This window comes from Myiozetetes cayanensis, unplaced genomic scaffold (genome assembly GCF_022539395.1).
Source record: "Myiozetetes cayanensis isolate MyiCay16 unplaced genomic scaffold, myiCay2020 scf21, whole genome shotgun sequence".
In the NCBI taxonomy this organism is placed as follows: Eukaryota; Metazoa; Chordata; class Aves; order Passeriformes; family Tyrannidae; genus Myiozetetes; species Myiozetetes cayanensis.
In genome coordinates, this window is record NW_026087423.1 from 3,278,775 (window position 1) to 3,302,912 (window position 24,138).

Consider the following 24,138-nt stretch of genomic DNA (forward strand, 5'->3'; position numbering starts at 1 on the left):
TCCACAATTAGGTTAACGAGGGACATCAGTGGTTGAAGATGAACTGATGGATGCTTTGTCACCCTCAGAGAGGCCCTGACCCCCAAAAGCCTCTCATGGCTCACTCATACACCAGAACATATAGCTCAAGAGCTGCTACAAGAGTCACGAGTGGAACAGGATCGCTTCTCAATCCACAGAGCTGCATCCTGCAAGGATAACACTCCCTACCCCACTGCCTCTTGCTCCCCAGCTACACTGCCTTCCAGCAGCTCATGCAAACCATCCCCCTGCCTAAGCCCTGTTCCACAAAGCTGCTTTTTGACAGCTCTGGGATTAAATCCTGCACATGAAAGTCCATGAAATAAAGAGAGCTGGAACCAGGCTGCAACTCCTTCAGTACGAGACTGTGTAACACAGGAGTTCCTGCTTCTTTACAAAGCTGCAAAGTCAAACCCAAAGCATTTTTAATCAGCAAAACTCCCATAAAAGGATTGCAGTAGGTTGCATTAGGAAAATATAATTAAGAATCTCACTTGTATTAAGCCAAATTGCTGCCGGTTTCATGTCCTTTATTTCTGATCTTAACAAAGGAACCACTGCACCACAAAAAGGAGAAGCCAAAGCCACAACAGAAGGATCACTCTCAACCTTACATTATCCACCTTTTTAGCATCTAATATGCTCCATAATCTCATCAGTCCGATCATATCACAGCAACAAAGGCTTTACACGCACTGAGACAGAATTGTACTGTAACTGGAATGAAATATCTGAGTCATTGAGGGGCTCTGGGAAACAACTAATGAATGGAAAAAACAATTGGAAATAGTGAAGTTTTTGCTGAACTCTACGAAAAAGGAAAAATAAAAAAGACAACTCAGCCTAAGGCTCTGCTCATGAGAGAGGCCAGACATGAAATACACACACACACATTTCTAATTCATAACTTTTGAGGCAGTAACGGAAAGGGAAAGAGACAATATCACAATCCCTCAGCTATAGCATTTCTTTAAAGCATCCTGTTACATGAAGGAATTTCCTCTTTTTGTTCCATAAAGGGAAACTTGCTTTTAACACATTAAAGATCTGCTTTGGCATCGGCAACAACACAGTGTCAGCAGTTTAAGAGCACGTTCCTCATTTCAATTCTCCAAAGCAGAGCCTTTGGATTTCCCTGGTGCAGTTTGCAAAGATGTTTGATTAAGCTGCAATCTGGCCTTTTTAACAAAAGCAGTGTGCTGCCAGGTCTGACTGCCAGTTCCAGCCACCAGCAGTTCTCCGGGGAAGTCACAAAGTTAGGAGTGGGAAGCAGAGAGGGAGTGCTTCCCTCATAGCTGAAACCAACATTAATTTGGGCAACAAACCTTCTGTAAGGTCACCCAGTGCTGGAGCAGGACTAGAACGGAGGTATGTGCCTTACTGATGTTTTTTTCCCTAAAGAGAGAGAGACAGAGCAAGAAAATGACATGAATTTAAAAGCTAAATAATGAACTCTTAATATCTTACCGCGACAGGCTGAGACCAATTAAAGTTATTTGTTGTGGTACAGTGATAATAAGGAGGTAATTACATTTTGTGGTGTTAGAACACGACTCCACCACACCGGTCCTTTTGAAATACAACACTGCCACATCTCCTCTGCCTTGCTGCTCAGCCAGAAAAGAGAGGCTGCCAACTTCAGGGGAAGTAAAGGAATAGGGAAAACCCCAGCCTCTGGTGCTGTGGAACTGTTCTCCATTAATAAAAAAAAGACTTTTGCACATTTGGTGGAAACCACTGCTGGCAGGAACTGGAGGTTATGTGGAACGGCTGGAGAGGAAGGAAGGAGTTAATCCATTAGTTTGACATCTGCAAACCAGCTGCCAAAGGGTTTTCCCTCAACTGCTCCTTACTTCCAAGTCCTACAGCCCTCATAGAGAACCACAGCCTTAGAAAAAGGACAGCTTTGACTTCTCCCTGCACTGCAGAACCCTCTGTGACTCTTACGAGGTGGTTCCAGACTTTAACACGCTGTCAAATACGTGCATTATTCCTTGTCTGAATTTCTCCAGCTTCAGCCAACAGTTACCTTCAAGCCTCTTGGACTTTGGATGAGCTGGAGTCACTGGAAACATGCCAAGCATGAACACATTGATCCCTCTAGAGCCAGTACGGATGGTAACATCACCTATCTACCCTAATCATTATTGCTATTGGAAGGCCCAAGGAATACACTCTCCATCTCACTGGACAAGTGTCCCACGTGCTCACTTTTCAGCTCAGTTGCTCATGAAGCCAGACCCAGCTGAGTCTCTCTGCTGGCCAAGGCAGCCACTCTCCCCCTCTGCATGACCCTACAGCTGGTCACATACACATCAGACAAAACCAAACATCTTCCCAAAACACTGTCAGTCTGTAACCCCACAAAATCTGTCAATTCATGGCTTCAGGTTCATATGATGTCCACTTTTTTTCATAAAACCATACATGAAAAACTGCCCTTTAAATCCATATTTTAGAAAAGCTACTGCTGTTTTCCCATTATTTTGGTTGGCCTGCAATCTTCTGCCTGGAGAAAAAATACCTTTTGGGGCTGGAAGAAAGTCCCTATCACAGCCATATCCAGACTGCCTCAGCTGCTGCCTTCAGGAAGTCATCTGTTGATTTTAAATGCTGACCTTTAGAATGAGCTGTTTAATCTCTACTTTATTTACTGTGGGAATGGAAGAATAAGCCATATAATGACCAAGTCACCTGGCTTTTCAGCAAATATAGAATATATATGGTATTTCTTGAGCTTCCCTGTAGTGTTCAACCCTGACCTCCTGACAGGCCAGTATCACTTAACATGTCTTTATTTTCTCAATTCCTTTAGAGCACCTTTAATTCTGCTGACCACATTTCTCTTTGTGATTTTCTTCCAGTCCCAGTTTCTATTTCTTCATTTGATATATATTTATCTATATATCTTTTGTGTTAGCCAGCATGGACATGCCTGTACTGTGACTTTTTGCTGCCTCTTCGACAGCTTTAAAGCTTCCAAATGCATTTCTGTTTTCTATGTACTTGTGCTGTCACATAGTACATGAATAATTTTCAGTGTTTTGAAGTCTTCCCCTTTGCAAACATCAGAGAGAAGGTCCTGCCACCAGCCTTGTGGGTGAAAAGAAGGGGCTTTGCCTTGGTCACTTCACCCTCCTGCCCCAAATGCCCAAATTCTCCTTAGTAAGTTGCTTGTGAGTATTAATTTAATACAGGTAGGACCACGTTCCTCTTCAGCACCAGGAAAAACAACCAAATGGGCAGCAAGCAGCAGCAGTGACTCACCACTACCCAACTCCCTGACCAGCTGGCCCTGCTGATTCACATGGTGGGAACTCTGCCTTTACAAGATGGGTTATGCCACAGCTCTTGTGCCTCTCTCCAGGCACAGATCCTCCAGCCAGGGTGACCGTGACACGGAAAAAACGGGACAAGTTGGGAATATTGTACTGGCCAAAACTGTCCTCACCCTCTCCCTCTGGAGCCCACGCCCACAGCCAGTGGCCACGAAAGCATGAGCTGTGATGGCATCCCTTCCTTCCTCCTCCCCCATTTCTGGTTATTCCTTAAATGACACAGCCAACTCACCAGTCTGATGTGACCCTGGGGAGTTTTCAGTGCTCCCAGTTCAGGATTGATCACTCAGTTTTAATTCTGCAGGCATTTCTTCATTTGGTTAATGAAGAGCAGGAACATACTTGTGCATTTTAGGGTAAGTGTTAATAGGCCACCTTGTTTTTGTGCCATAAACTTTCCAAAATCCACTAGGGATAGTGAAAGTGTTCTCAGAAAAACAGTTAGAGCTGGAATATAACACAGATGGTCAGACATTCCCAGGTGACAACAGAGACACACTTTATATAGGAAATGCAAGAGTAGCTAAGGTGTCCAGCCCCATAGAATTAGAGGGTTTAACAAGGCTGTGTAGAGAAATCCATCCTAAATTTCATTCCCCCACACGAGAAGGAAAAGAAGAGCCTTTTGTTGCAAACAGACATGACCAGATCGTGATCATAAAAGCAGCACTGGATGCTTCAAACCCCCACACTGTGATTCAAATCACAGCAGTCTCCTCTTGTCATCCTCAGGATTTTTCACCAACCCCACAGAGCTGCTGTGCATCAACACCAACACACCTTTCCTGCTTCCCCCTCTCCCAGATGAAGGACAGGTGCGTGAGCTTCCTGCGGAACTGCTCGCTAGGAGCAGATGGATGAAATCCTAAAGCTGCTCCTACAGCTCTCCACAAAACAAAGTAGCCATGTGAAAACCAGGCATCTTCTCCACATGCAAAAAGCAATTATGCTAAAGACACAGGGAGAGCCCTGCGAGGTCCAGATCAAAAGCCAGAGACGTGGGAGGTGAGAGACAGACCGATCAAATTCACCGCACTTCTCCCAGCTTAAGGATCAGAAATGGAGCGTTCTGGCTCATAAATTCTACTTCCAGCGAACTCAAGCTTAAATCCCCTGAAGGCAATAAGGAAAAGGCAATCAACAACAACTCTAACCACTTCACAGATGCTCCTGTTTAGTTTATACAGCACTTCTTACAGCATTCAAATGGGTAAAATGGGATTTCAACGCAGGGGGGCTGACGGCAGCAGGCAGGATTCCTCGGTGAAGATACCAAGGGCAAAGGAAGTTCTGAGAAGCATCATGTGGGTTATGATGAGTGAACTCAGCGTGCTCAGCCTTTGCTCATTTTAATCTGCCAGTATGCAAGCTTGGCTAAACCGAACATCCTGCATCTACGGTGCCTTAAAAATCCACAGGAATCACAGAAATGAGGGGGGGAAAAACGAACAAACGGATGCGTTCCCTGGGAAGCCATGAAAAAACTAATCACTATTTGTTTCCAACTGTTGTTCCGCTTCCTGAGCCAAATGTTCCCAAGTCAGCTGTGGTGGCTGAGGAGTGACCGGTTAGAGCTGGAAAGTTGTCGATTTAAAACTGCAGCTCGAACACTTTCAGACTCCTTAACATCTTTTATAGTTCCAGGACCACCTGTTCAAAAAGCAGAGCCCTCCCATGCCATGGCACGTGCCCTTATCCCACCTCTTCCAACGACAGCAATCAGCTCAGGGAGAAAACACCCAGAATACCCTGCCCTGTTCTCATCCCAAAAAGATGTGTGCCGGAAAAGAGACACACAAAGGGCACGGGCTGCCCCCCTCAAAGCATTAAGGTCACCACTCCTGTCCCCAGGAAGGCAGGGAGGAGCTTCCAGACCCCTTGCCCCCAATCTGCAGCATCCTCCCTGATTTACAGTGAGTGTGCAGGCAAGATGATCTCCATCCCCAGTGCTCTGGGAGACGACAAAGGAGAAAGAACCATTTGACTCCCGGATAATGGAACACTAACCCAAGTCTTCTCTACCTTGTAGATGCTGTTACCGGCTCAGATTTGAACAGCATGGGGCATTCAGGATGAAATCACTAGGAATTTTTTCTTTTGCACTGCGTGAAAGAGTCAACAGTGCAGAGATTCTGTTTGACAGAGCATCCTACTGTGAGACACACAATGTGTGCATTGTGCAAACCGCTCTCCTGCAGAGCTCAGAAAACAAGGGAGGCTTGGGAAAAAAATACCCTCGATAACTGCAGCCCGTGATGCCTCCTGGTACTGCACTGGGCTCGTGGCTCTTCCTCTACAGGCAGCACGTTCACACAGCCACGGTGAGGATGTGTCCACACAAATGCTTTTGAGTTTTGGACAATGCAGCGCTGTTTCTCCAGAATGAAAGGTACCAGCTCTACCCTCTCAGGCAAGTATTCAAGCACAGTCCTGCCTCAAAAACCTGAATTCTCAGGACAAGTGAGATTCCAGAGGATGATACAGAGCAGGAACACATTTTTCACTATTTCTAACACCACAGAGAAAGATACCAAACATCTCCTACAAAGCAGCATTTCCCTCCTTCCTCTGTATTTACAGAGCTCATCACCAAGGGAAACGAATTGTACTGAAGAGGAAAACAATAATCTCCTTATGTTTAGGGTGTTCATTTCCCTTTCCAAGATTTTCACCCCTCACTCCTCTCCGAGGCAGTTTTGCTTCGCTTTGCTTGCTTAAAACACTCATTATAACTCATCTAGGCCAGGAAAGGATTAGAGAAGCCCTGGCAGAAGCTGCAGAATTCAAGGCTGTTAGGCTGGAGAAATGAGACTTTCAGAGGCATAAACAACAATCCAGCACGAAATTACCGCTCGTGCTCTGGAAAAAAAAAAAAAAATTCCTCTCTCTATAAATTTTAAGCAGGTACATATTAAGAAAACCAAATCATGCACAGCAATGCAAAACAGCACCTCTCCATAAGAAAGGAATGAAGCCTACCTGTCTGTCCACTTCCACACCAGGTGTAATTGGCACTTTCCAGGTGAGACTCCTGCCCACAGTGACAATAACTGACTTACCCCAGGTACAGGGAGGAGCTGCTCCAACAGCAGAACCTGATTGCTTCCCGAAATGAGATCCCAGTCCTGTGCTCTGGCCATGCTTCACCTCTGAAGGCAGCAGCAGAAGCGCTGCTGCTGGAACTAATTAAAGGCAAATCGGTAGAACCAGGGGCCATGACGTGAGAAAATATCCTGCACAGCATCCAAGAAAGCCAGCAGATAATCCAAAAGGCTGTTTAAGAGCCTTGCTGTCGGAAATCTTGGGATCTGCCAGGTCCATTGCAAGCAGCTGCTTGTTCCCTCATCCCCTATTTCTTCACATTAATTAACTACAGCATTTCATACCCAGTGCCCCAGTCCAAATAGCCACCTTCAAAATCCTTACTTCCACACAAGGACCAAAACCTACAGATCCTGAAGGATTTATTAAACCTGCCAGATGGCTGACATTTAAAATGCCTCTTTTCCTCCAAAGGTAGCAAAGCCAGAATGCTTCCAACAGCAATTGAAATGGTTCCTCAAGAAGCACAGCTGCTCAGAGTTTGTGTGGCTGCAGCATTTCCCCAAAGGTCAGGTATTTATTCTCTGTTTCCTCGGCCCATTAGGAATTGTTTTACACCTGGAAATCTCTTTCATCCACGGATGGCACTAAAGGAAGTGGCAGTAGGAAGAAGGCAACAGGGATATCTGAACAGCAGGGATTCATTGACTTTTTACAAGGGCCAGGAGTGACAGGACAAGGGGGAACGGCTTCCAACTGCCAGAGGGCAGGGTTAGATGGGGCATTGGGAAGAAATCCTTCCCTGTGAGGGTGGGGAGGTCCTGGCACAGGTTGGCCAGAGAAGCTGTGGCTGCCCCATCCCTGGAAGTGTCCAAGGCCAGGTTGGACAGGGCTTGGAGCAACCTGGGCTAATGGAAGGTGTCCCTGCCCATGGCAGGGGGTTGGAATGACATGAGCTTTAAGGTCCCTCCCAACCCATACCATTCTCTGGGATGATTCCATGACCAGATGAGCTGAAGCTGTGGGACTACATGGACAGATTTATCCTCTCACTGCTGATACAAACATGTTCTGAAACCAGATCCAACACAGAAGAGATTTATATCACTTCAGGTTGTATTGAATACCAAATACATGAAAATCCAAGTGGCTCACATGCCTCAAAAGAACACTGACCGCCCCAAATCCTGGGCCACTCCCCAAAGCAAGTGTCTACCTGGGGATTAGTAAAGGAATTTTATTTAAAGAAGATGGGTTTGGTGTACACAACATCCATTAATGCTGTAATTAGACTGTTCAGAATAATTACATGGATCTCCACCAGCCAATTACAAAAAGAACAGCTTTGCTGAAAGCCCCTTCACACATTCCATCAGGGAAGTGTGCAGACACCAAGCAAGGGCAGAGACCCCCCTCCAGCACTCTGGGAAGCACAGCACACACTACACTGTTCACAGGCACAACCAGCAGTCTCTGGGCTTTCCTTACCCACATTCCTCACCAAGCACACCTGGGGCACCCCCTCCAAGCTCACCAACAGAGAAATCCCATTTTGTTTACACAGTTCTTTACACTCCCAGCAGTGACAGGCACAGGGGCACGTGTCAACAATCCCAAAAGGCCAGGCTGGCTCTAGCTTTCCTGACAACTTCCTCCTCAGGCAGCAAAAAGTGAGATTGCAAAGGCCCACCTGAAACCCCATTCAAAGTTATAACTTCCCATTTTCCAACAATCCTTCTAGAAAACACCTCTCTTGGCTGTTGCACTTGCTCCCCCACCTCCCCAATAATTAATTTTTACCTCAATAGCAGAAGCAGTTGCTTTCTTGTAAAAACCCAGAGTTGAAAGATGACTTCTTCCCCCTGCCATCACCCACTGTGTGGGAAAACAGACAATATCCCATTGTTCCCTCCCCGACACTCGGAGCTGTACTTTCTGCTCTGAACACACTGAAACTCCACTTGAGCCCACAGCAATTTCCATGCACAAGGCAAAGGAGAATCTTGTATCTGATCTAATACAGGATAAATCAATGTGCACCCATTTATTGCTTATAGTTCCCATCAGCTCAAGGAGAGACACTGTCCTGGAGTCTCAAGGCTATCCACGCTGCCTTTGTTGATGGAAAACAGACATTGCACTCGGGGATATTTTGAGAACTCTGTTTGAACACTTCCCAGGAGTTTGGGCGAGGGATGGGAAATCACTAATCCCTGGCAGGTTCTCATGGCTCTCAGAGCGCGATTTTGGGAGAGGCCACGCGAGGATCGCACCTCCCTTTTCGCCTTGTACAGAAAGGCAGTTTCGTGTTAGTCATTCACCTCAGGCAGGTGCTGGGAAGTTTAATCTGAGCGAGAACAGCACTCAGAGATCCTCAGATAAAATGTTCCAGGGAAGGGCAGCGTCACGTTCATTAGCCTGGACTCGGTGATGAAAGAGCTGCTCTCTCTGTCTCCTTCAGCTGCTGGAGCTTGAAAGAAAAATTACCCAGCGCTGAAGTCCTGCTCGGTGTAGTCAGAAAACCACCAGCGCCACAGGGACCACATTTTTCTGGCTGTGGTCTGAATTCCTGTCAACTTTGCAGGATTCTGATCCTTTGTGGTGGCTGCAAACAGGAGCTCCCTGGAAGCCCCGTATCCCAGCACAAGCCAAGCAAGGCAGAGGTTTAACATTCCTCCCCATGCAAGTATTTTCTCCCATTAAGTGCTTAAGAGCTGGATTATTTGGGAGATTAATTTTTGCAGCTGGACATTTTGTCTAAGAATGTAATTTTCCACGCAATTTTCTCCTTTAGCTTCCTTTTATTCTAACCCCAAGACATTCACTTACCCAGGAGAGGACTCTTCTGAAAGCTTTGGAAAAGAATCCACTCCTGCACTTCAGTCTTTTCTTTTTATATCTGCTATTGCTTTTGGAAAACCCTGTTTCTACTTATTTCAACCAGGTAACTTGTCTGCACTTCCAGACAATCAACACCAAGAGTCCAAAGCTACAAATTCATCTATCCAAGGACCTGACTGTAACAAAGCCACACCATGGGTAGGTTTTTTTTCTTTTAAAAGCACAGCAAGTTCCTTAAATAACACGAGAGCTGATACACAGAACCACACAGGTACACAGCACTAAAGGAGACACTTGTGACAGGAAAATGGATTAAAACTTAGGTTTGGGGATGCAGCAACACAAAACAAGGGTGAAAATTATGATCAACCACAAACATGATTTAACAAAGGGCAGTTACAGCCACTTTGTCTCTCCATTGGTGTCACTTGGAAGAGGATGATGGGTCACTGCAAACAGTCCCAGCCTGTTCTGGGGACACACTGAAATAGAAGCTTTGTGTTTAACCTGCTACTCAATCCTCTGGAGTTGATGGTGAGGCACAGGAACAAGTGAGCTGTTCCTCCAAATTCTGGCTGACTGTTCTATTACGAGAGTTTACGCAAAAGGAAGACAAAACCAGAAGGAAACAGCCTCCTGACCTTCCCTGTCTCCATGTCCTCATCATCACCCTGGGAGGCCCTCCCTCTCTTAACAAGAACTTCTCACATACTCTTTTTCCCTGGGAAAGACAAGTCACTGACTAAAAACACGACATTACACAGTTCTGTTAATGCCATTTCGGTCCTCAGCAGCAAAGGGGGTGCAGAGCAGAGCAGAGAGGACACATTTGATTCCTCACAGCCTCCGTGAGACACAACTTTGCCGCATTTCACAGCAGATTTTCCACGCAGGCAAAGAGGAAAAGCTGCACTACACGTCCTGCTTTTTAAACAAGCTTACTTCTGCCAGTGGTGGTGTCACTGTGCTCACTCGCTCATTTAAAGCTTCCCGCTTCTCAGAGATAAACGTGCCTTTCAAGTTGTTGATGCCAGCCTTCCTCCTCTAATCCTCCATCCCACCCTGACTTCAGAAGGCTCCTTCCCTATCACTTGCATAGAATAAGCTTCATATTTTTGTGGCAAATCCAACTTTAACAGCGATTAAAACATAGGGCAAAATAAAAGACATTTCATTTGGAGAATCCCAGGAAATGAAGTCTCAGAAATCCCACAGCAATCTTTTAAGAAGCGCAAAATTGGTCCCTAAACAACTTCCCCGTATTTCCAGGGAGGCAGATTGTGGAGTATTTTTATTTATTAATGCATCCATTCTCATGCCTGTGCTTTAACACAGTAGTGTTGGCTTTAAGCAAACGTTAAGCCTCACCCAACTTCTTCTTTGAAGGGATGGGAGGTGGGGGGAAGAAAGAGAGAAGAGTGATTAAAATTAGTCACAAGGAATCCTATATATACATCAGTGGATGGAGGAAGAATTCTCTCTTCAATTTAACTTAAAAATAGAGAGCTAAACTTTAAAAGACAAACAGATGGGATGGAGCAAGGATGCAGCAGAGCTCAAAAGAAAGTCAGCTGCAGGGGTGGGAGAAGAGGGGAGGAGGGAGGAGGAATCTTTATTGTCCAAAACTCACTCTTGAATTGGGAAGTCACAGGAGGAGCAAATTAAGGGAACCCATCTGATTACAAGAGGAATCAAATCTCAGAGGCACAGAAGAATAATGGGGGGGGGGGAAAAAAAAAAAAAAAAGGATGCCCGGCCAGGAAACGATTTCTTTGTTACAAATGTTCAGCTTGTGGCACAAAGGGCTGGAACGGGATCACAAGACCTGTGCGTGCACCTGCAATGTCAGCTGGAAGTCACAGGGATGTGGGGAACAAAACTGCTCAGATAACATTCAGCGACACAGTGTAACACAAGCCAGAAACGCCCTGAACATGCTCAGACACATCTCTGTCCCCATCCAACCTGCTGCAGGGTGATGGCTTTAACGAAGATACAAAAACCCCAAAGCTGCTGAGGGATGGTGGCTTTTGTTTTTCCCCTCTCAGTGCTCCCAGACTGGCTCTGACCCACTGAACACCTGGGACTCACACCAGCAGGAATAATTGTCTAAAAGTACTCCAAGTTGTTCGACAAGAACACAATAAAAATGTTAAAGGGATTTATCGGCCCATTATCACTTTTCTTATTGCAAAAATCAGAATGCAAACCAAGAAGCGAGCAAAACGACAGTTGTAAAGGACAGATGTTTACAGTGGTAGGAAAATACTACATGAGGTAACTGCAGTGGGGCAGTGCCAAGGGAAGGAGACGTTCAGGGAACGCGTGGAGGAGGGTGGGCTTAAGGTCACCCAGAAACCACAAAATATGTGTGCTAGAAACAGCACTGGTAGGACCCATCCAGCCTGTTCAGTGTCACACGGAGCTGTGAGCAAACAACCAACACAAGCAGCAACTTCCTGATGTGATTTTCTCAGGCAGCCCCGGGATGCCGAGAGGCAACTCCAAGAGTTTCAGGCCCTGGCAAGCACCGGGAAGAGCAGCCACCCCAAAAGAGACAAAACAAGTGGGCAGGGAATGACAAAGGGATCTTACTTTCGTTAGGCAGCTCCTCCCGGTCCAGGTCATCCAGAGGGGCTGAGGCAGTGCTCCCACTGTCGTCCAGGGTGAGGATGAGGGGAACGTCATCGTCCATGCTCACGGCCATCCCGTCCCTCCAGAGGCTGCTGCTCCCAGAGCTTTAAATAACGCCTTTTCCAGTCCCACTTGAGAAATGCTCGTGTCAAAACCTCTCCCGGGAAAGTCTTCCATCGGGGCTGTCTTGTGGACACAGGGATACAACACTACACGCACCCATCTCCGGAGACCAGAGTTCCAGGAGGAGGTCGAGTTATCTGCCTTGCAAAAAGCAAGAGCAGGACGCCGGGCTCGAGGTATTTATGCCAAAGCTGAACTCAAAAAGCGAGGTCGGGGGCTGCCTATCCCAGCCAGCGCAGGGCGGCAGGGGAGCAGGAAAAGCGTTCCCTGGCAAACTCCTGACCCCTCGGCACCAGGGGCAGCGGGAGCGTCGCATGCGGAGCCAGCATGGTGCTAAGTGTCCCCGTCGCACATGGCTCTGTCCCCCGACGAGCCCGCACGCCTCGGCCCCGGCTGGGGACGGGAAACAGGGAGCCCCGGAGGCCGCTTGGAGTCCGCACACATGAAGTTCCCGTGGGATATTTCTAACTGCGCGGTGCCCCGCAAGGTCACACGGGCTTCTCTAAAAGGTAACGGGGGAAAGGGAAAATCAGGCAGGCCCGGGGCAGCGCCGCGGGGACAACCCACACAAGCTGCCCCTGCCCGGCGGGAGGGACACGGGGGCTGTCACGGAGCCCGGCCCGGCCCGGCCCCGCCGCCTCTCCGCGCACCCCCCTCCGGCCCCGCCGCCCCCCTCACCCACGCGCACACTAGCTCCGCTCCGGCCCTCCGTGCCCGCGGGACCCTCCGGGACCCCCCGAGCCCCCCCGGGACCCCCCGGCCCGTCCCGGCCCCTCCGAACCGGCGCCCGCAGCGACCGCGGCTCCTCAGCGCCCCGCGCGCGCGGCCCCGCCCACCGCGCCTCCCTATTGGCTGCCGCGCCCGAGGCCCCGCCCGAAAGGGCGGAGCCTCCGCATCTCCCGCCAATCCGCGCGCCGCGCCCGGCCCCGCCCCCTGCGGGAGAACTCGCGGTGTTCCCGCCTCCCTCCTCCTCCGCTCGCGTACGTCGCCTCGCCATTGGGTAGCGGCGCTGTCCCTCACGACAGAAAGCGGTGCTGATTGGTCCGAGGTGGCGGGGGTGGGCTCTCTGGGAGGAGAGCGCGGGCTGCCATTGGCTGCGCCGAGGCCCCGCCCCCGGGGGTCAGAGGGAGCGGAGCGGTTGCCGGGCAACGGCGGGAGCGGCCCGGGCAGCCCTGAGGGGAACCGGGAGGGGATCCTCGCTGGGACACCCCCGCTCCGGGGCTGGACCGAGATAACACCCCCCGGGACACCCCCGCTCCTGGGGTGGACCGGGACAGCACCCCCGGGGACCCCTCTCGCTCCGGGGCTGGACCGGGACACTTTCCCCGGGGACCCCCACATGAGCTCCTGGGCCAGGCCACCCCGTTCCCCCCCGCTCCAGAAGGGACGTCCCTGTTCCCGCTGGCTGCAGGGATCAGTCCAGCCCCAAGGGCACCCCAGCCCAGCCCCGCGGGTTGCTGTGAGGGCCCCACCACAGAACACACATCCCGAGGCCCTGGGAGTCCCTCCGTGCCTGATGAGGTGAGGATTCCCAAGCTGGAAGCGAGCAGCCCGGTGTGTAAGGAATGAACCTGTTCCAGTGCGTGTGCACTAGGGACAGCGCTCTGAGGAGGGGGTTTTGGATGGGGAGTTCAGTTCAGGATGGGTTCCAGGTCGGAGGGGCTGCACGGCAGCCGCTGCAGGCACAGGTGTGTGTGGAGAAACAAGGGAGCTGTTCTGGGCCAAGCAGAGCAAAGGTTACACTGCCCACACATCAAAACATCCTTTGTTGCACCTAGGGCTGGGCACAGGTGATTTTGGAAGCTCCCAGAGCAGCTGGTACTCTGCTGAGAGACTCAAGTCAAAGGAGCCAGGGTTGAGTGAAAAGCTGAAAGTGAGATTTATAGCAGTGCTGAGCAGATAGAGAAATGAGAGCAGCAGCAGGCAGGAGTCCTAGCTTGATTCAGGCCTCTGTATCAACAACTCTTGCCTGAGCCAAGTGAGCATCAGTGACACTGGACAGGGTGGATCTGGAGCTAGGAAAAAAATGAACATTCTCCCTGCCTCATTTGATATAGATTTAATGTTTTTTTTTCCACACAAGCACCAGTTCCAGCAGGCAGGGCAGCCCAGAGGTAATGGAGCCGCTTTTGCTCTTGTGCTGGGCTGCACAGCCCTGGCAGAACAAGAGGACAGAGCAACAGTAAAGCACCCATGAGAATGAGAATCACAGAACAAAATGCAAACAACCCATATAAACCCATTTCTATTTCACCAACATTGCCCTTGTGGTGTAAATAGCGAGGAAGTGCCAGGTCTGACCTCCTGGAAGCCCTCAGTGACACCAGGGACAGGAAAGCGTGTGACTGATGAGATGGGCTCCGAGTTTTCCCTGCTCATTCCCTGGAGCCTGAACACAACAGTAGGAGCAAACTGTCCATACAAGCCCCTGCCAACTCATTTTTCAGATAAAATCTCTCTTGATTTTAGGAGGCTTCACCTTTCAAGGTCTCCAGCTCTCCAGTACTGCACTGGGTCAGTTCTCTGCTGCTGAGATTTCAGGGCAGTTACCCCAGTGGGCTGATGATTCACTCCACTGAATCCGACTCATCCCCCTGCTGCTGGCGAACAGTGTTCCTGCTTTTCTGTCAATCCTCAACCCTCTTGTCTCCATCTAGTGTCCAAATCACAGCCTTCACAGGTTGCACTTCACTGTGCCCACATCCCAAATTAAGCTGAGCAGGCTCAGGTTCACCCCAGCCCCTATTCTGAGAAGGCCCCAGTTGTTCCATGTCCCTCCAGTTTTTACCCAGGTGGAGAAGAGCTGCTGGACTGCCACAGTGGGAAGCATAGGGAAAGATCCAAGGTCTTGGAGGTGATCCCGAGGATCCTCACTCACCCTCTCAGGTTTTAACAACATCAGACTATTCTTGCTTCCTGTCTGCCAAAGGTGGCTGGAGCACCAGGCCCCAGGAATGCTGGGTCCCCTAACCCTCCTCCTCTGCTGAGTGCCAACAAACCCACCTGTCCTCGGCTTTCTGGGGAGGTTCAAAGGAGCACGAAGCTATTTAGACCTGGCACCTCTTGAGAAGTCCCATTCCAGGCACATTTCCTTCATCTGATCCCTTGGCAAGGCTCAGTTCAGCAGCCAGGGGCAATTCTACCCAGATTTGGGATAGGTAAAAGGATCCCTCCATAGGGATGTGCAGGAGGAACCTGCTCAGTGCCCTCAGGCTTGCAGGAACTGGCACCTGCTGCCTTGCCAGTCTGAACCAGAGGCACTTTGTGCTGTCAGCACCCAGGAAAGGGCTTGTCCCGAAGGAGAAACACACCCTGCTTACCTGCTGTTCCTGGACACAGCAGGAGAATGAGTGGGATGGAAGAAATACAGCTGCAACCTGAGCTGTACAGCCACAACACCCACATTCAGAAAAGCTGCCTGTTCCAGACATTCCTCAGGCTGGAGATGAAGAAAAAGGGAAGGGGGCATAAAGGCCAAGAAATAAGCATAAAATCCATGCAGGGCAGGCTCCTGCCTGGCTCCAGCTCCACATATTGCAGTGGGCCAAGGCACAATCCTGCTGCTGCTCAGGGTGCAATAAAATGATTTCTGGGGGCAGAATGATGCTCTTAACCTGGCTCAGTGTGTCCTTGGGCGTGCTGGAGTGTTTCCCTTTGTGTTGGAGGGAGTTACCAAACTGCCAGGACTCTCCTGTATTCCCCGACCTCATGGGCTCCTCACCACAGCCTCCCTCCCCAGGGAGCAGTGACTGCAAATCCCACGTCATCCAGCCCATGTCCTTCATCTGCCTCCCTACCTATATTCCTACAGACCAAGCCGCTCTTTCCCACCTCAGGGATGGAAACTGAGGAGCTGGTTTACTGAGACAGTCTTTGGAGATGCCCAGATGGCTCACCAGCATCCCACGGACCGAACATGAGGTCCCAGATTTGCCTTGGATCCTTTATTTGGTGACAGCACGGCACTGCTGTGAACAACCCTCGGCACAAGCCATAGGGTTATGTGTCCGCTCAGCAGCTCATCACCACGAGCTGCCAAAATCCCTGCAGCTGATCCTTCTCTGTCACAAACCCCACCCAGCCTGGGGCCATCCCACCACCAGCAGGATGCAGGGTGATGCCATTCCTCATCTCCGAGCTCTGTCCTCCCTTCTCCAGACTTGCCAGAGGAGACCATAAAGCGTCGATGACACCGAGGCCGTCGGGGCAGGCGCACACGTCCTGTGCACGGAGGCAGAGGGAATGGGGCTCCTTCTCTGGAGAAGGGAATGTTTTTGTGGGGCCCTAAGAGCAGCCACCCAGTACCTGCAAAGAGGAGGCGACCATAAAGGTTGGGCCAAGCTTTGTGCTCAGAATGAGAACAGACACAAATTGAAACAGCAAAGGCTCTGACTGGATACAAAGGGAAGGTTTCTGCCTCGAGGACAGTGGAGCAGTGGGAGAAGGGCTGGAGAGGCTGTGCAGCCTCTATCCTTGGGGGTCTCCAGCACCTGACTGGATAAAGCCAAAGCTCACCTGTCATGAGCAGGAGGTTGGAATAGGGATCACCTGCATTCCCACAGGCACAAGTGATCCTGTGATTGCACGTGACAGGCAGAACAGAGCAGGACTCCTATCCCCAGAACTGGTCAGCAAAGGTCCCCTTTGGGACCCTCAGCTGCCCTGGCTGCCCTCACCTGGGACCCCCACCCCAGTGGCATCCCCTGCTTCCTCTTTTGGGAGCTTGATGAGCTGAGTCCTGCCTGTCCCCTCTGCTCTGTGCTGTCACTGTACCTGTGCCTGGTCTTTCTCCTGGACGGGCCTTGGACTACCCTGTGGGCACTCCTGTCTCCTGCTGCTCCGACTTCCCAGATGGATTTTGCAGACAGCAGGAATCCGACTCGTTACCACACCTCATCTGATGACAACTGGACATCGATGGAAGTGGCTGTTCCCACCAAGGCCATGCCACTTGGGTACTGTGGGGTTGTGCCCTGCACAGGGAGGTCACTGCCCCCAGTGCTGTGGTCACCTCTGGCTCCTGGCTTGTCCTCCAGCATGGAACAGCCCCATCCTTTGTTTCCAGCCACGGAAAAGCGCAGGGTCCTCACTCACTTGGTCGCTGGGAGGTCTCAGGTAGTCTAAGCCTGTTATGTACATCCAGAGAGACACTTGGCATCACTTCCAGGGTGGTCTAGGCTTGCAGCCACCTGCTGCCTTGGCATTCCTGGCCACAGGAGGTCCGGACAGGCTTTTAGATCTGCCCCTCATCAGAGGGCCTCCGGAGGAGGCAGGGCTTATGGGAGCACTCTGGTTTTTCCACCTTTCTGTCCCAAGGTTGTCTGAAGCCAGGTGGAGCCTTTCCAAGGGGGCGCTGAGCCGGCTGACAGACTGGGAACGTCCTCTGCCAGGAGCCCCCCAGCCTTCGGAGCAAGCACTGCTCTCGGGACACTTCCAGCCCCCGGATTTGCCCCTGTGGCCGGGCTCTGAGCCCGCTGTGGCCGGAGGGGCAGTGGCTGGCGGGTGCACGGCTCTCAGGGGTGTCCCCCTGGAGTCGGGGGGAAAGGCCGGGCTGGTTTCGAGGGGCGGGCGGGGGACTCCAAAGCAGCGTATGGAGCTTGGCTATGTCTTGTTTCCTCATGCACGGAGCTGCCCAGGCGGCACCCTGGGGCTTGGCACCGAACAGGGACTCGTCGCAGAAGGACGGAACGTGGCTTCGGGACCTTGGCGGGGCGACAAGCGGAGACACGTGTTGGTTAGAACGGCATCATCGAGACCCGAGCGGGATGGGGAGGGATTCCCGAGTGGGGACAGAGCGCCGTGGGAGGCTGAGACTCCCCCGCCAGACCCTCCCGGGAGCCACCGACCCCCTTCACGCGTAGTGAGCCCCGAAATGCGGGACAGCGGGTCGGGAGCTGCGGGGCCGGTGCGAGCAAGACCAGGGGCGCAGGGCCGGTGCGAGCAGGACCGGGGGAGCGCCCCGAGCCGCCTCTCACCTGCACTGACTCCTCGGCCGGGAGCCGCCGGCCGCGGGAGCCGGGGGAGGCGCCCAGGGCGGCGCGAAGGCGGGCGGCGGCGGGCGGGCCCCCGCGGGGCGCCCGAACAGCGACTCGTCCACGAAAGAGGCCCGGGCACGCCGGCGGCCCCGGGGAACCCGCGGCAGGGGGGCGGCGGCGGCAGGAGCGGAGCAGCCGCCCGGGGCCGGTCCCGGTGCCGGTGCCCCCGCCCGCATGGCCCCGGGGCGGGCCCGGCCCCGGCCCGGCCCCTTCCGCCCCCCACGTGGTTCCGCCGCCGGTCCCGCCATGGCGCCGCCGCGCAGCAGCCGCCAGCCCCGGGGAGCGCCGGTACGGGGGGAGCGGGGGGAGCGGGAGGGCCCCGAGGCGTGTGCGGTGTCCGCGGTACCGCTGTGCCCGGCCCCCGTGTGCCGGCGTCCCCGGTGCACCCTATGCTGGCGTCCTCCGTGCCAGTGTTCCTGGTGCCCGTGTGTCCCGTCCCCGTGTCGCCAGTTGCCGCGTGCCAGCGTCCCAAGGACTGCTGTCCTCAGTGCCGATGTCCCCAGTGCCGATTTTCCCAGTGCCACTCTCCCCAGTACCGGTGTCCTCAGTGCCAATGGCCCCAGTACCTACCTCTGTCCCTAATGCCAGCGTCACCAGTGCCAGTGTCCCCAGTACCAGGATCACTAGTACAAGTCCCCATTGCCGATGTCCCCAGTACCTGTGTGTCCAGTACTTACCTATGTCCCCATTGCCAATGTCCCCAGTGCCAGTGTCCCTGGCACCCCCTGTCCCCAGCATGGATGTCCCTGCCCTCGATGCCAGCAGTGCAGAGCTATAGTGCCCTGGCCCCACTGTAACACCCATCCCCGCAGCCTTGTCCCCAGGTCCCTGCACCTGCCCTGCCTGCCTTCCCCACCGCCACCGAGGAGGACGATGGTGCCGATGCCGAGCTGGACACCCAGGCCATGGTTCGGGCCCAGAACCAGAAGAAGAAGAAATCAGGGGGCTTCCAGTCGATGGGTGAGTGTGGAGTAGGGGACAGCTGTCCCTGGGATGGAGACTGACCCCTCCTACCCACGCCCCCTCACCTGTCCCCATCCCCCCAGGCCTCAGCTACCCCGTCTTCAAGGGCATCATGAAGAAGGGCTACAAGGTGCCCACTCCCATCCAGAGGAAGGTGAGCGTGGGGGGCGGTGGGTCCCCTCCCCGAGGGGTGGCAGGGGAGCGATGGCAGTGACGGCGGTGTCTCACAGACCATCCCCGCCATCCTGCGTGGCCGGGACGTGGTGGCGATGGCACGGACGGGCAGCGGGAAGACGGCCTGCTTCCTCATCCCCATGTTTGAGCGGCTCAAGGCGCCCAGCCAGGCCGGGGCACGTGCCCTCATCCTCTCGCCCACCCGGGAGCTGGCCCTGCAGACCCTCAAGTTCACCAAGGAGGTACAGGGGACAACAGGGGTGAGTGAGATCAATGGGAGTGATGGGTTTGGTTTCCAACGTGGTTCTTTCTCACCCCGAAGCTGGGCATGTTCACGGGCTTGAAGACAGCCTTGATCCTGGGAGGAGACAAGTAAGCTGTCCCTGTGTCCCCCACCAGTCCCTGCTTCCCTAGAATCTCCTCAAAACCTGGTGAGAGGCTGAGCTGCCCCTGCTACTCCAGCCTCTCCCCTCTCTCACAGGATGGAGGACCAGTTTGCTGCCCTGCACGAGAACCCAGACATGTGAGTGGGACACAGGGAGGGGACGTGGTGGGGAAGTGGCCCCTGGAAATGATATCCCTTATCTGGGGATATCACTGATGTTTAGAGACAGTATGCCTGATGTCCTGGTGTTCCCTTGGAGCATCTTCCTGTGGAACTTCTTTGGGTTGGATTTGGGATCTGCTCCAAGTATGGGGTGGGGACACCATCCCTCCCACTTGGTCCCGTCACCACCTCTGTCCCCACAGAATCATCGCCACCCCCGGGCGCCTGGTGCACGTGGCAGTGGAGATGAAGCTGAAGCTGCACACTGTGGAGTACGTGGTGTTCGACGAGGCCGACAGGTCAGTGGGGCACAGGGTGGGTCCCAGGACTGGCAGTGTCCCCATATGTGTCCTTGCAGTGGGGTGAGGCGACCAGGCAGTGGCAGAGAGGGACCTGCCACATCCCACATCCCCTGCCCTGCAGGCTCTTCGAGATGGGCTTTGCTGAGCAGCTCCAGGAGATCATTGCCCGGCTCCCAGACTGCCACCAGACCGTCCTCTTCTCTGCCACACTGCCCAAGCTGCTCGTCGAATTTGCCCGGGCCGGTGAGGAGCAGGGGATCGGTGGCACTGGGGGACAAAACACGGTCCCACAGCTGGGCTGATCCCAGCATTGACAAAACCGAGCTGGATTAACACTTGGTGTCCCCAAGCCCCTCAGTGGGGCTGGTCCCAGTAGCACATCCCACATGTGACTCATGTCCTATGTGTCCCACATTCCACAGGCCTCACCGAGCCGATGCTGATCCGCCTGGATGTGGAGTCCAAGCTGAGCGAGCAGCTCAAGGTGAGAGGGGCTTTGTGCCCGCACCTCCTACAAGCCCCTTGCCCCTGAGGAGGGGACAAGGGTGGCAGGGCTGGCACAGGAGGGTCACAGGGCTGAGCGCTGCCCTCCTGTCACAGCTGGCGTTCTTCCACGTGCGTGGGGACGACAAACCGGCCGTGCTGCTCCACCTGCTCCGCAGTGTGGTGAAGCCCCAGGACCAGACCGTCGTCTTCGTGGCCACCAAGCACCACACGGAGTATCTGAAGGAGGTAAGTGGCATTTGGAGGTGCCCAGCATGTACTCCTGGGGGGCACCTAGGACCCTTTTCCAGACCCATGTGGGGTCTTCAGCTGTGGATATCTCTGCTGGAGTTTCTGCCACTGTTTCAGTGGGTTGAAGAACAAATCCCAGCATAGGTGATTGTGGAGGTGCTGCATCCACCCACCCCTCAGGGAGGTGGAGCACAGTGGGATTTGGGTGTCAGAGTGGGCACCCTGGAGTCTCAGGCCCTGTCTGCTGGCTGAGGGCCCATGCCCAGGTGGGATCCAATCTCTCTTCCCCCCCATTCCCCAGCTGCTGACGGCACAGGGCATCCGCTGCACCCACATCTACAGCTCTCTGGACCAGACCGCCCGCAAGATCAACATCGCCAAGTTCTCCCAGGGCAAGTGCCCGGTGCTGCTGGTCACGGACGTGGCCGCCCGCGGGCTGGACATCCCCATGCTGGACAACGTCATCAACTTCAGCTTCCCCGCCAAGGGCAAGCTGTTCCTGCATCGCGTCGGTGGGTGCCGGTGCCCCACACAGGGTCCTGGGGGTCCCTCAGGGTGACAGGGAGGGTGTGAGGGGGCTGTGCTTTGTCACCTGTTTTCCCCGTCCTTGTGGCCTGCTGAGCTGGCACCGGTGTCCCTGGCTTGGTGGTGGTACCTTTGGGGCAGGAGGTCGCCGTGTCGTGACAACAGGGGACAGGCTGGGGACAAAGCAGTGTCAGGAGTGTCCCTGATGTCCCAGTTGGACTGTGGGGGTTCTTGGGGGCAGAGCTGGCACCATCCCTTCAGGATGGCACTGTGGTGGGCTCTCCTTTGCCCCTTCCTCAACCGTGCCTACCTGGTAAATGCCACATATGTGGGCTCCCAGGGACACCAGTGGGTACCTGTCTGGGTGGGGACAGGATGGACTGGCACAAGGTCTGGTTTCTCACTCTCCTCCTCCCCTTGCCAGGTCGTGTGGCCCGAGCTGGCCGGAGTGGCACTGCCTACTCGCTGGTGGCTCCTGACGAGATGCCCTATGTCTTCGACCTGCACCTCTTCCTGGGACGCCCGCTCATCCTCGCCGGAGCCCAGGAGCTGCCTGCTGGTGAGGCAGGCAGTGGCTGTGTGGCCAAGCTGAGACACGGGGCCACTGGGGCATTACCCTTGGCCAGTGCTGGAGCTTGTGGTCTTATGGTTGGCCCTCACACAGAGGGGCGATGCAGAAAACGGGGTGTTGGGGGTGCTGATTGAACACCACCGATCTCCCTGGGGCTGCTCTGATAAATCCAGGGTGGGTGCTGGGGAGGTGACACAGTGTCCCCTGTGCTGCAGATGCTGGTGGGGTCCTGGGCCGTGTCCCCCAGAGCCTGGTGGATGATGAGGAGTGCCTGCTGCTGACGGACCACGAGGGCTCGCTGGAGCTGCGCAGCCTGCGCCGCGTCGCCGACAACGCCCAGAAGCAGTACCTGCGATCCCGGCCCGGCCCCTCGCCAGAGTCCATCAAGAGAGCCAAGGACCTGGATGTGTCCCAGCTGGGCATGCACCCTCTCTTCAGTGAGTGCCTCGGGGGTGCCGAGGGAGGGGACCCCGCTCACCAGGGAACTGATCTGTGCCCCTTTCTGTGCCCACCTTCCCCAGGCGCTCGCTTTGAAGACACTGAGCTGGAGAGGCTGAAGTTCGTGGACAGCATTAAAACCTACAAGTCCAAGGCGGTGAGTGGAGATTGCCTGGGTCTGGGTGGGAGGGAAGGTCCATGTGGCTCACTGGGAATCATGCTCCCACCCTGGGGACAGACCATCTTCGAGATCAACGCCACGTCCCGGACACCGGCCAGCACCGTCATGAGGTCCAAGCGGCGCCACGACAGCGCCCTGATTGAGAAGTTCCAGCGTGGGCAGCAGGAGAAGCGAACAGCAGCACTCAAAGGACAGTGCCACGCCCCGCCTGGGCCCCAGGACGGGGAAGGAGAAGGAGAACAGGAAGACTTCCAGGTAACAGGGTCATGGACACAGGAGCTGCTGCAGAGCGGCTTTGGCCCAGTGTTGGCAGCAAAATTGTGCCCCCAAACTGTGCCACGGCTTGGGGGGTGGTGCACAGACTTGCAGGGATGTTTGGGGGGGGTCATGGCACCCCCAGCCCCTCCACTGTCCCCGTGCAGGATGTGTTCTCCAATGTGGTGGGCCAGAAGCGAAAACGGGGCCGAGGGGGGGAAGATGGTCCCAGGAAAAAGTCACAGCAGCCAGCACAGCAAGACACGGACTTCTACATCCCATACCGACCCAAGGACTTCGAGAGTGAGCGGGGGTGAGTCTGGGGGGGCTCCTGCTCCTGTCCTGTCCCGGCCTGGGCAGGGGCCGCTCTCATGATCCCCTTTGCAGGCTGAGCGTGGGCGGCGAGGGCAGCGCCTTCGAGCAGCAGGCGGCTGGGGCTGTCCTGGATCTCATGGGCGATGAGAACCACAACCTCAACAAGAGCAAGCAGCTGCTCAAGTGGTGAGTGGGGTCTGGCCGTGGGCTGGGGGCACAGTTAGGGCTGGGGATCCCACCACCTGGCCTCACTGCACTCCCCTCTCTCGCAGGGACCGCAAGAAGAAGCGGTTTGTGGGGCAGACAGGCCAGGAGGACAAGAAAAAGGTGCGGACGGAGAGCGGGCGCTACATCAGCAGCTCCTACAAGAACAACCTGTATCCTGCCTGGGGGCACTGCTGCCTGGGCTGGGGGCTTGGGGGAGTGGGGCTGGACCCGCTGGCAGCCGCGTGGCATTGGGCCCTGCTCCTGCAGATCCATCCCCTGCCAGGGCAGGGGCCAGGGGAGGGAGCACAGTGAGACACCACAGCAGGCCAAGTGAGGAGAGTCCCTGCACATTCCCTTAACCTGCCCATCCCAGCTACGAGAAGTGGAAGCAGAAGTACAAGGTTGACGAGCGGGATGAGGATGACGATGGCCAGCGGAGCAGGGAGCAGTTCAGAGGGAAGCACAAGCGCGGGCACGGTGAGTACCCGGAGCAAGCAATGGACCCCCACATCCTCCCCCCCTCCCCTGCTCTCCCCCACCCTGAGCATGGCTGTGTCCCTTTGCAGGGCCCATGCAGCCCCCTGCCCAGGGCAGGGTGCGCTCGGAGCTGAAGAACAAGCAGCAGATTCTGAAGCAGCGCAAAAAGGCGGCCAAGCAGCGGTTCCTGCAGAGCGGGGGCCTGAAGCGCCTCAAGGCCAGGAACCGGCAGCGGGTGCAGGAGCTGCGGCAAATGGCCTTCGGGCGCCGGGCGGGCACCACCAAGAAGGGCAAGCTGAGGAAGAGGATGTAGGGGAGGGGACTGTGCCTCCAACACTCCCCCCATGCCTGGGCTGGGAGTCAGGGAAGGAGACAGTAAAAACTTGGCTGGTTTTGCATCCCGACTCCTCTCTG

At 54.3% G+C, this 24,138-nt stretch overlaps 3 protein-coding genes across 5 annotated transcripts in view; 1 reads left to right on the forward strand and 2 right to left on the reverse strand.

The window, feature by feature from the left end:
- TPCN1 (two pore segment channel 1) overlaps nucleotides 1-12,833 on the reverse strand; it is a 45,598-nt gene extending 32,765 nt beyond the window's left edge. The window contains exons 1-2 of one of the 3 annotated variants that reach the window (XM_050318199.1): nucleotides 12,781-12,833; nucleotides 11,838-12,501 (exon numbers count right to left, since the gene is read on the reverse strand). In XM_050318199.1, coding sequence (XP_050174156.1) covers nucleotides 11,838-11,949 — 112 coding nt within the window. In that variant the 5' untranslated portion in view covers nucleotides 11,950-12,501; nucleotides 12,781-12,833. Of the gene's footprint in view, nucleotides 1-6,418; nucleotides 6,524-11,837; nucleotides 12,532-12,780 lie in introns of those variants that run through there. The other 2 variants (XM_050318198.1, XM_050318202.1) reach the window with 2 other exon arrangements.
- A 1,021-nt stretch (nucleotides 12,834-13,854) lies between these two features.
- RITA1 (RBPJ interacting and tubulin associated 1) lies at nucleotides 13,855-18,848 on the reverse strand. The gene is given in 3 exon segments (XM_050318535.1): nucleotides 13,855-17,540; nucleotides 17,542-17,701; nucleotides 17,975-18,848. Coding segments are annotated over 3 exon segments (852 nt in total). The 5' UTR covers nucleotides 18,283-18,848; the 3' UTR covers nucleotides 13,855-17,156.
- Nucleotides 18,261-24,122, forward strand: DDX54 (DEAD-box helicase 54). Its single transcript, XM_050318530.1, has 20 exons — nucleotides 18,261-18,322; nucleotides 18,847-18,994; nucleotides 19,081-19,151; nucleotides 19,228-19,413; nucleotides 19,494-19,543; nucleotides 19,653-19,694; nucleotides 19,922-20,017; nucleotides 20,142-20,263; nucleotides 20,443-20,504; nucleotides 20,621-20,752; nucleotides 21,057-21,267; nucleotides 21,705-21,839; nucleotides 22,067-22,288; nucleotides 22,373-22,446; nucleotides 22,528-22,725; nucleotides 22,893-23,038; nucleotides 23,113-23,226; nucleotides 23,313-23,417; nucleotides 23,621-23,724; nucleotides 23,814-24,122. Exons 1-20 carry the CDS (start codon nucleotides 18,281-18,283, stop codon nucleotides 24,035-24,037), a joined length of 2,484 nt encoding a protein of 827 aa, XP_050174487.1. The 5' UTR covers nucleotides 18,261-18,280; the 3' UTR covers nucleotides 24,038-24,122.
- Nucleotides 24,123-24,138: the final 16 nt, after the last annotated feature.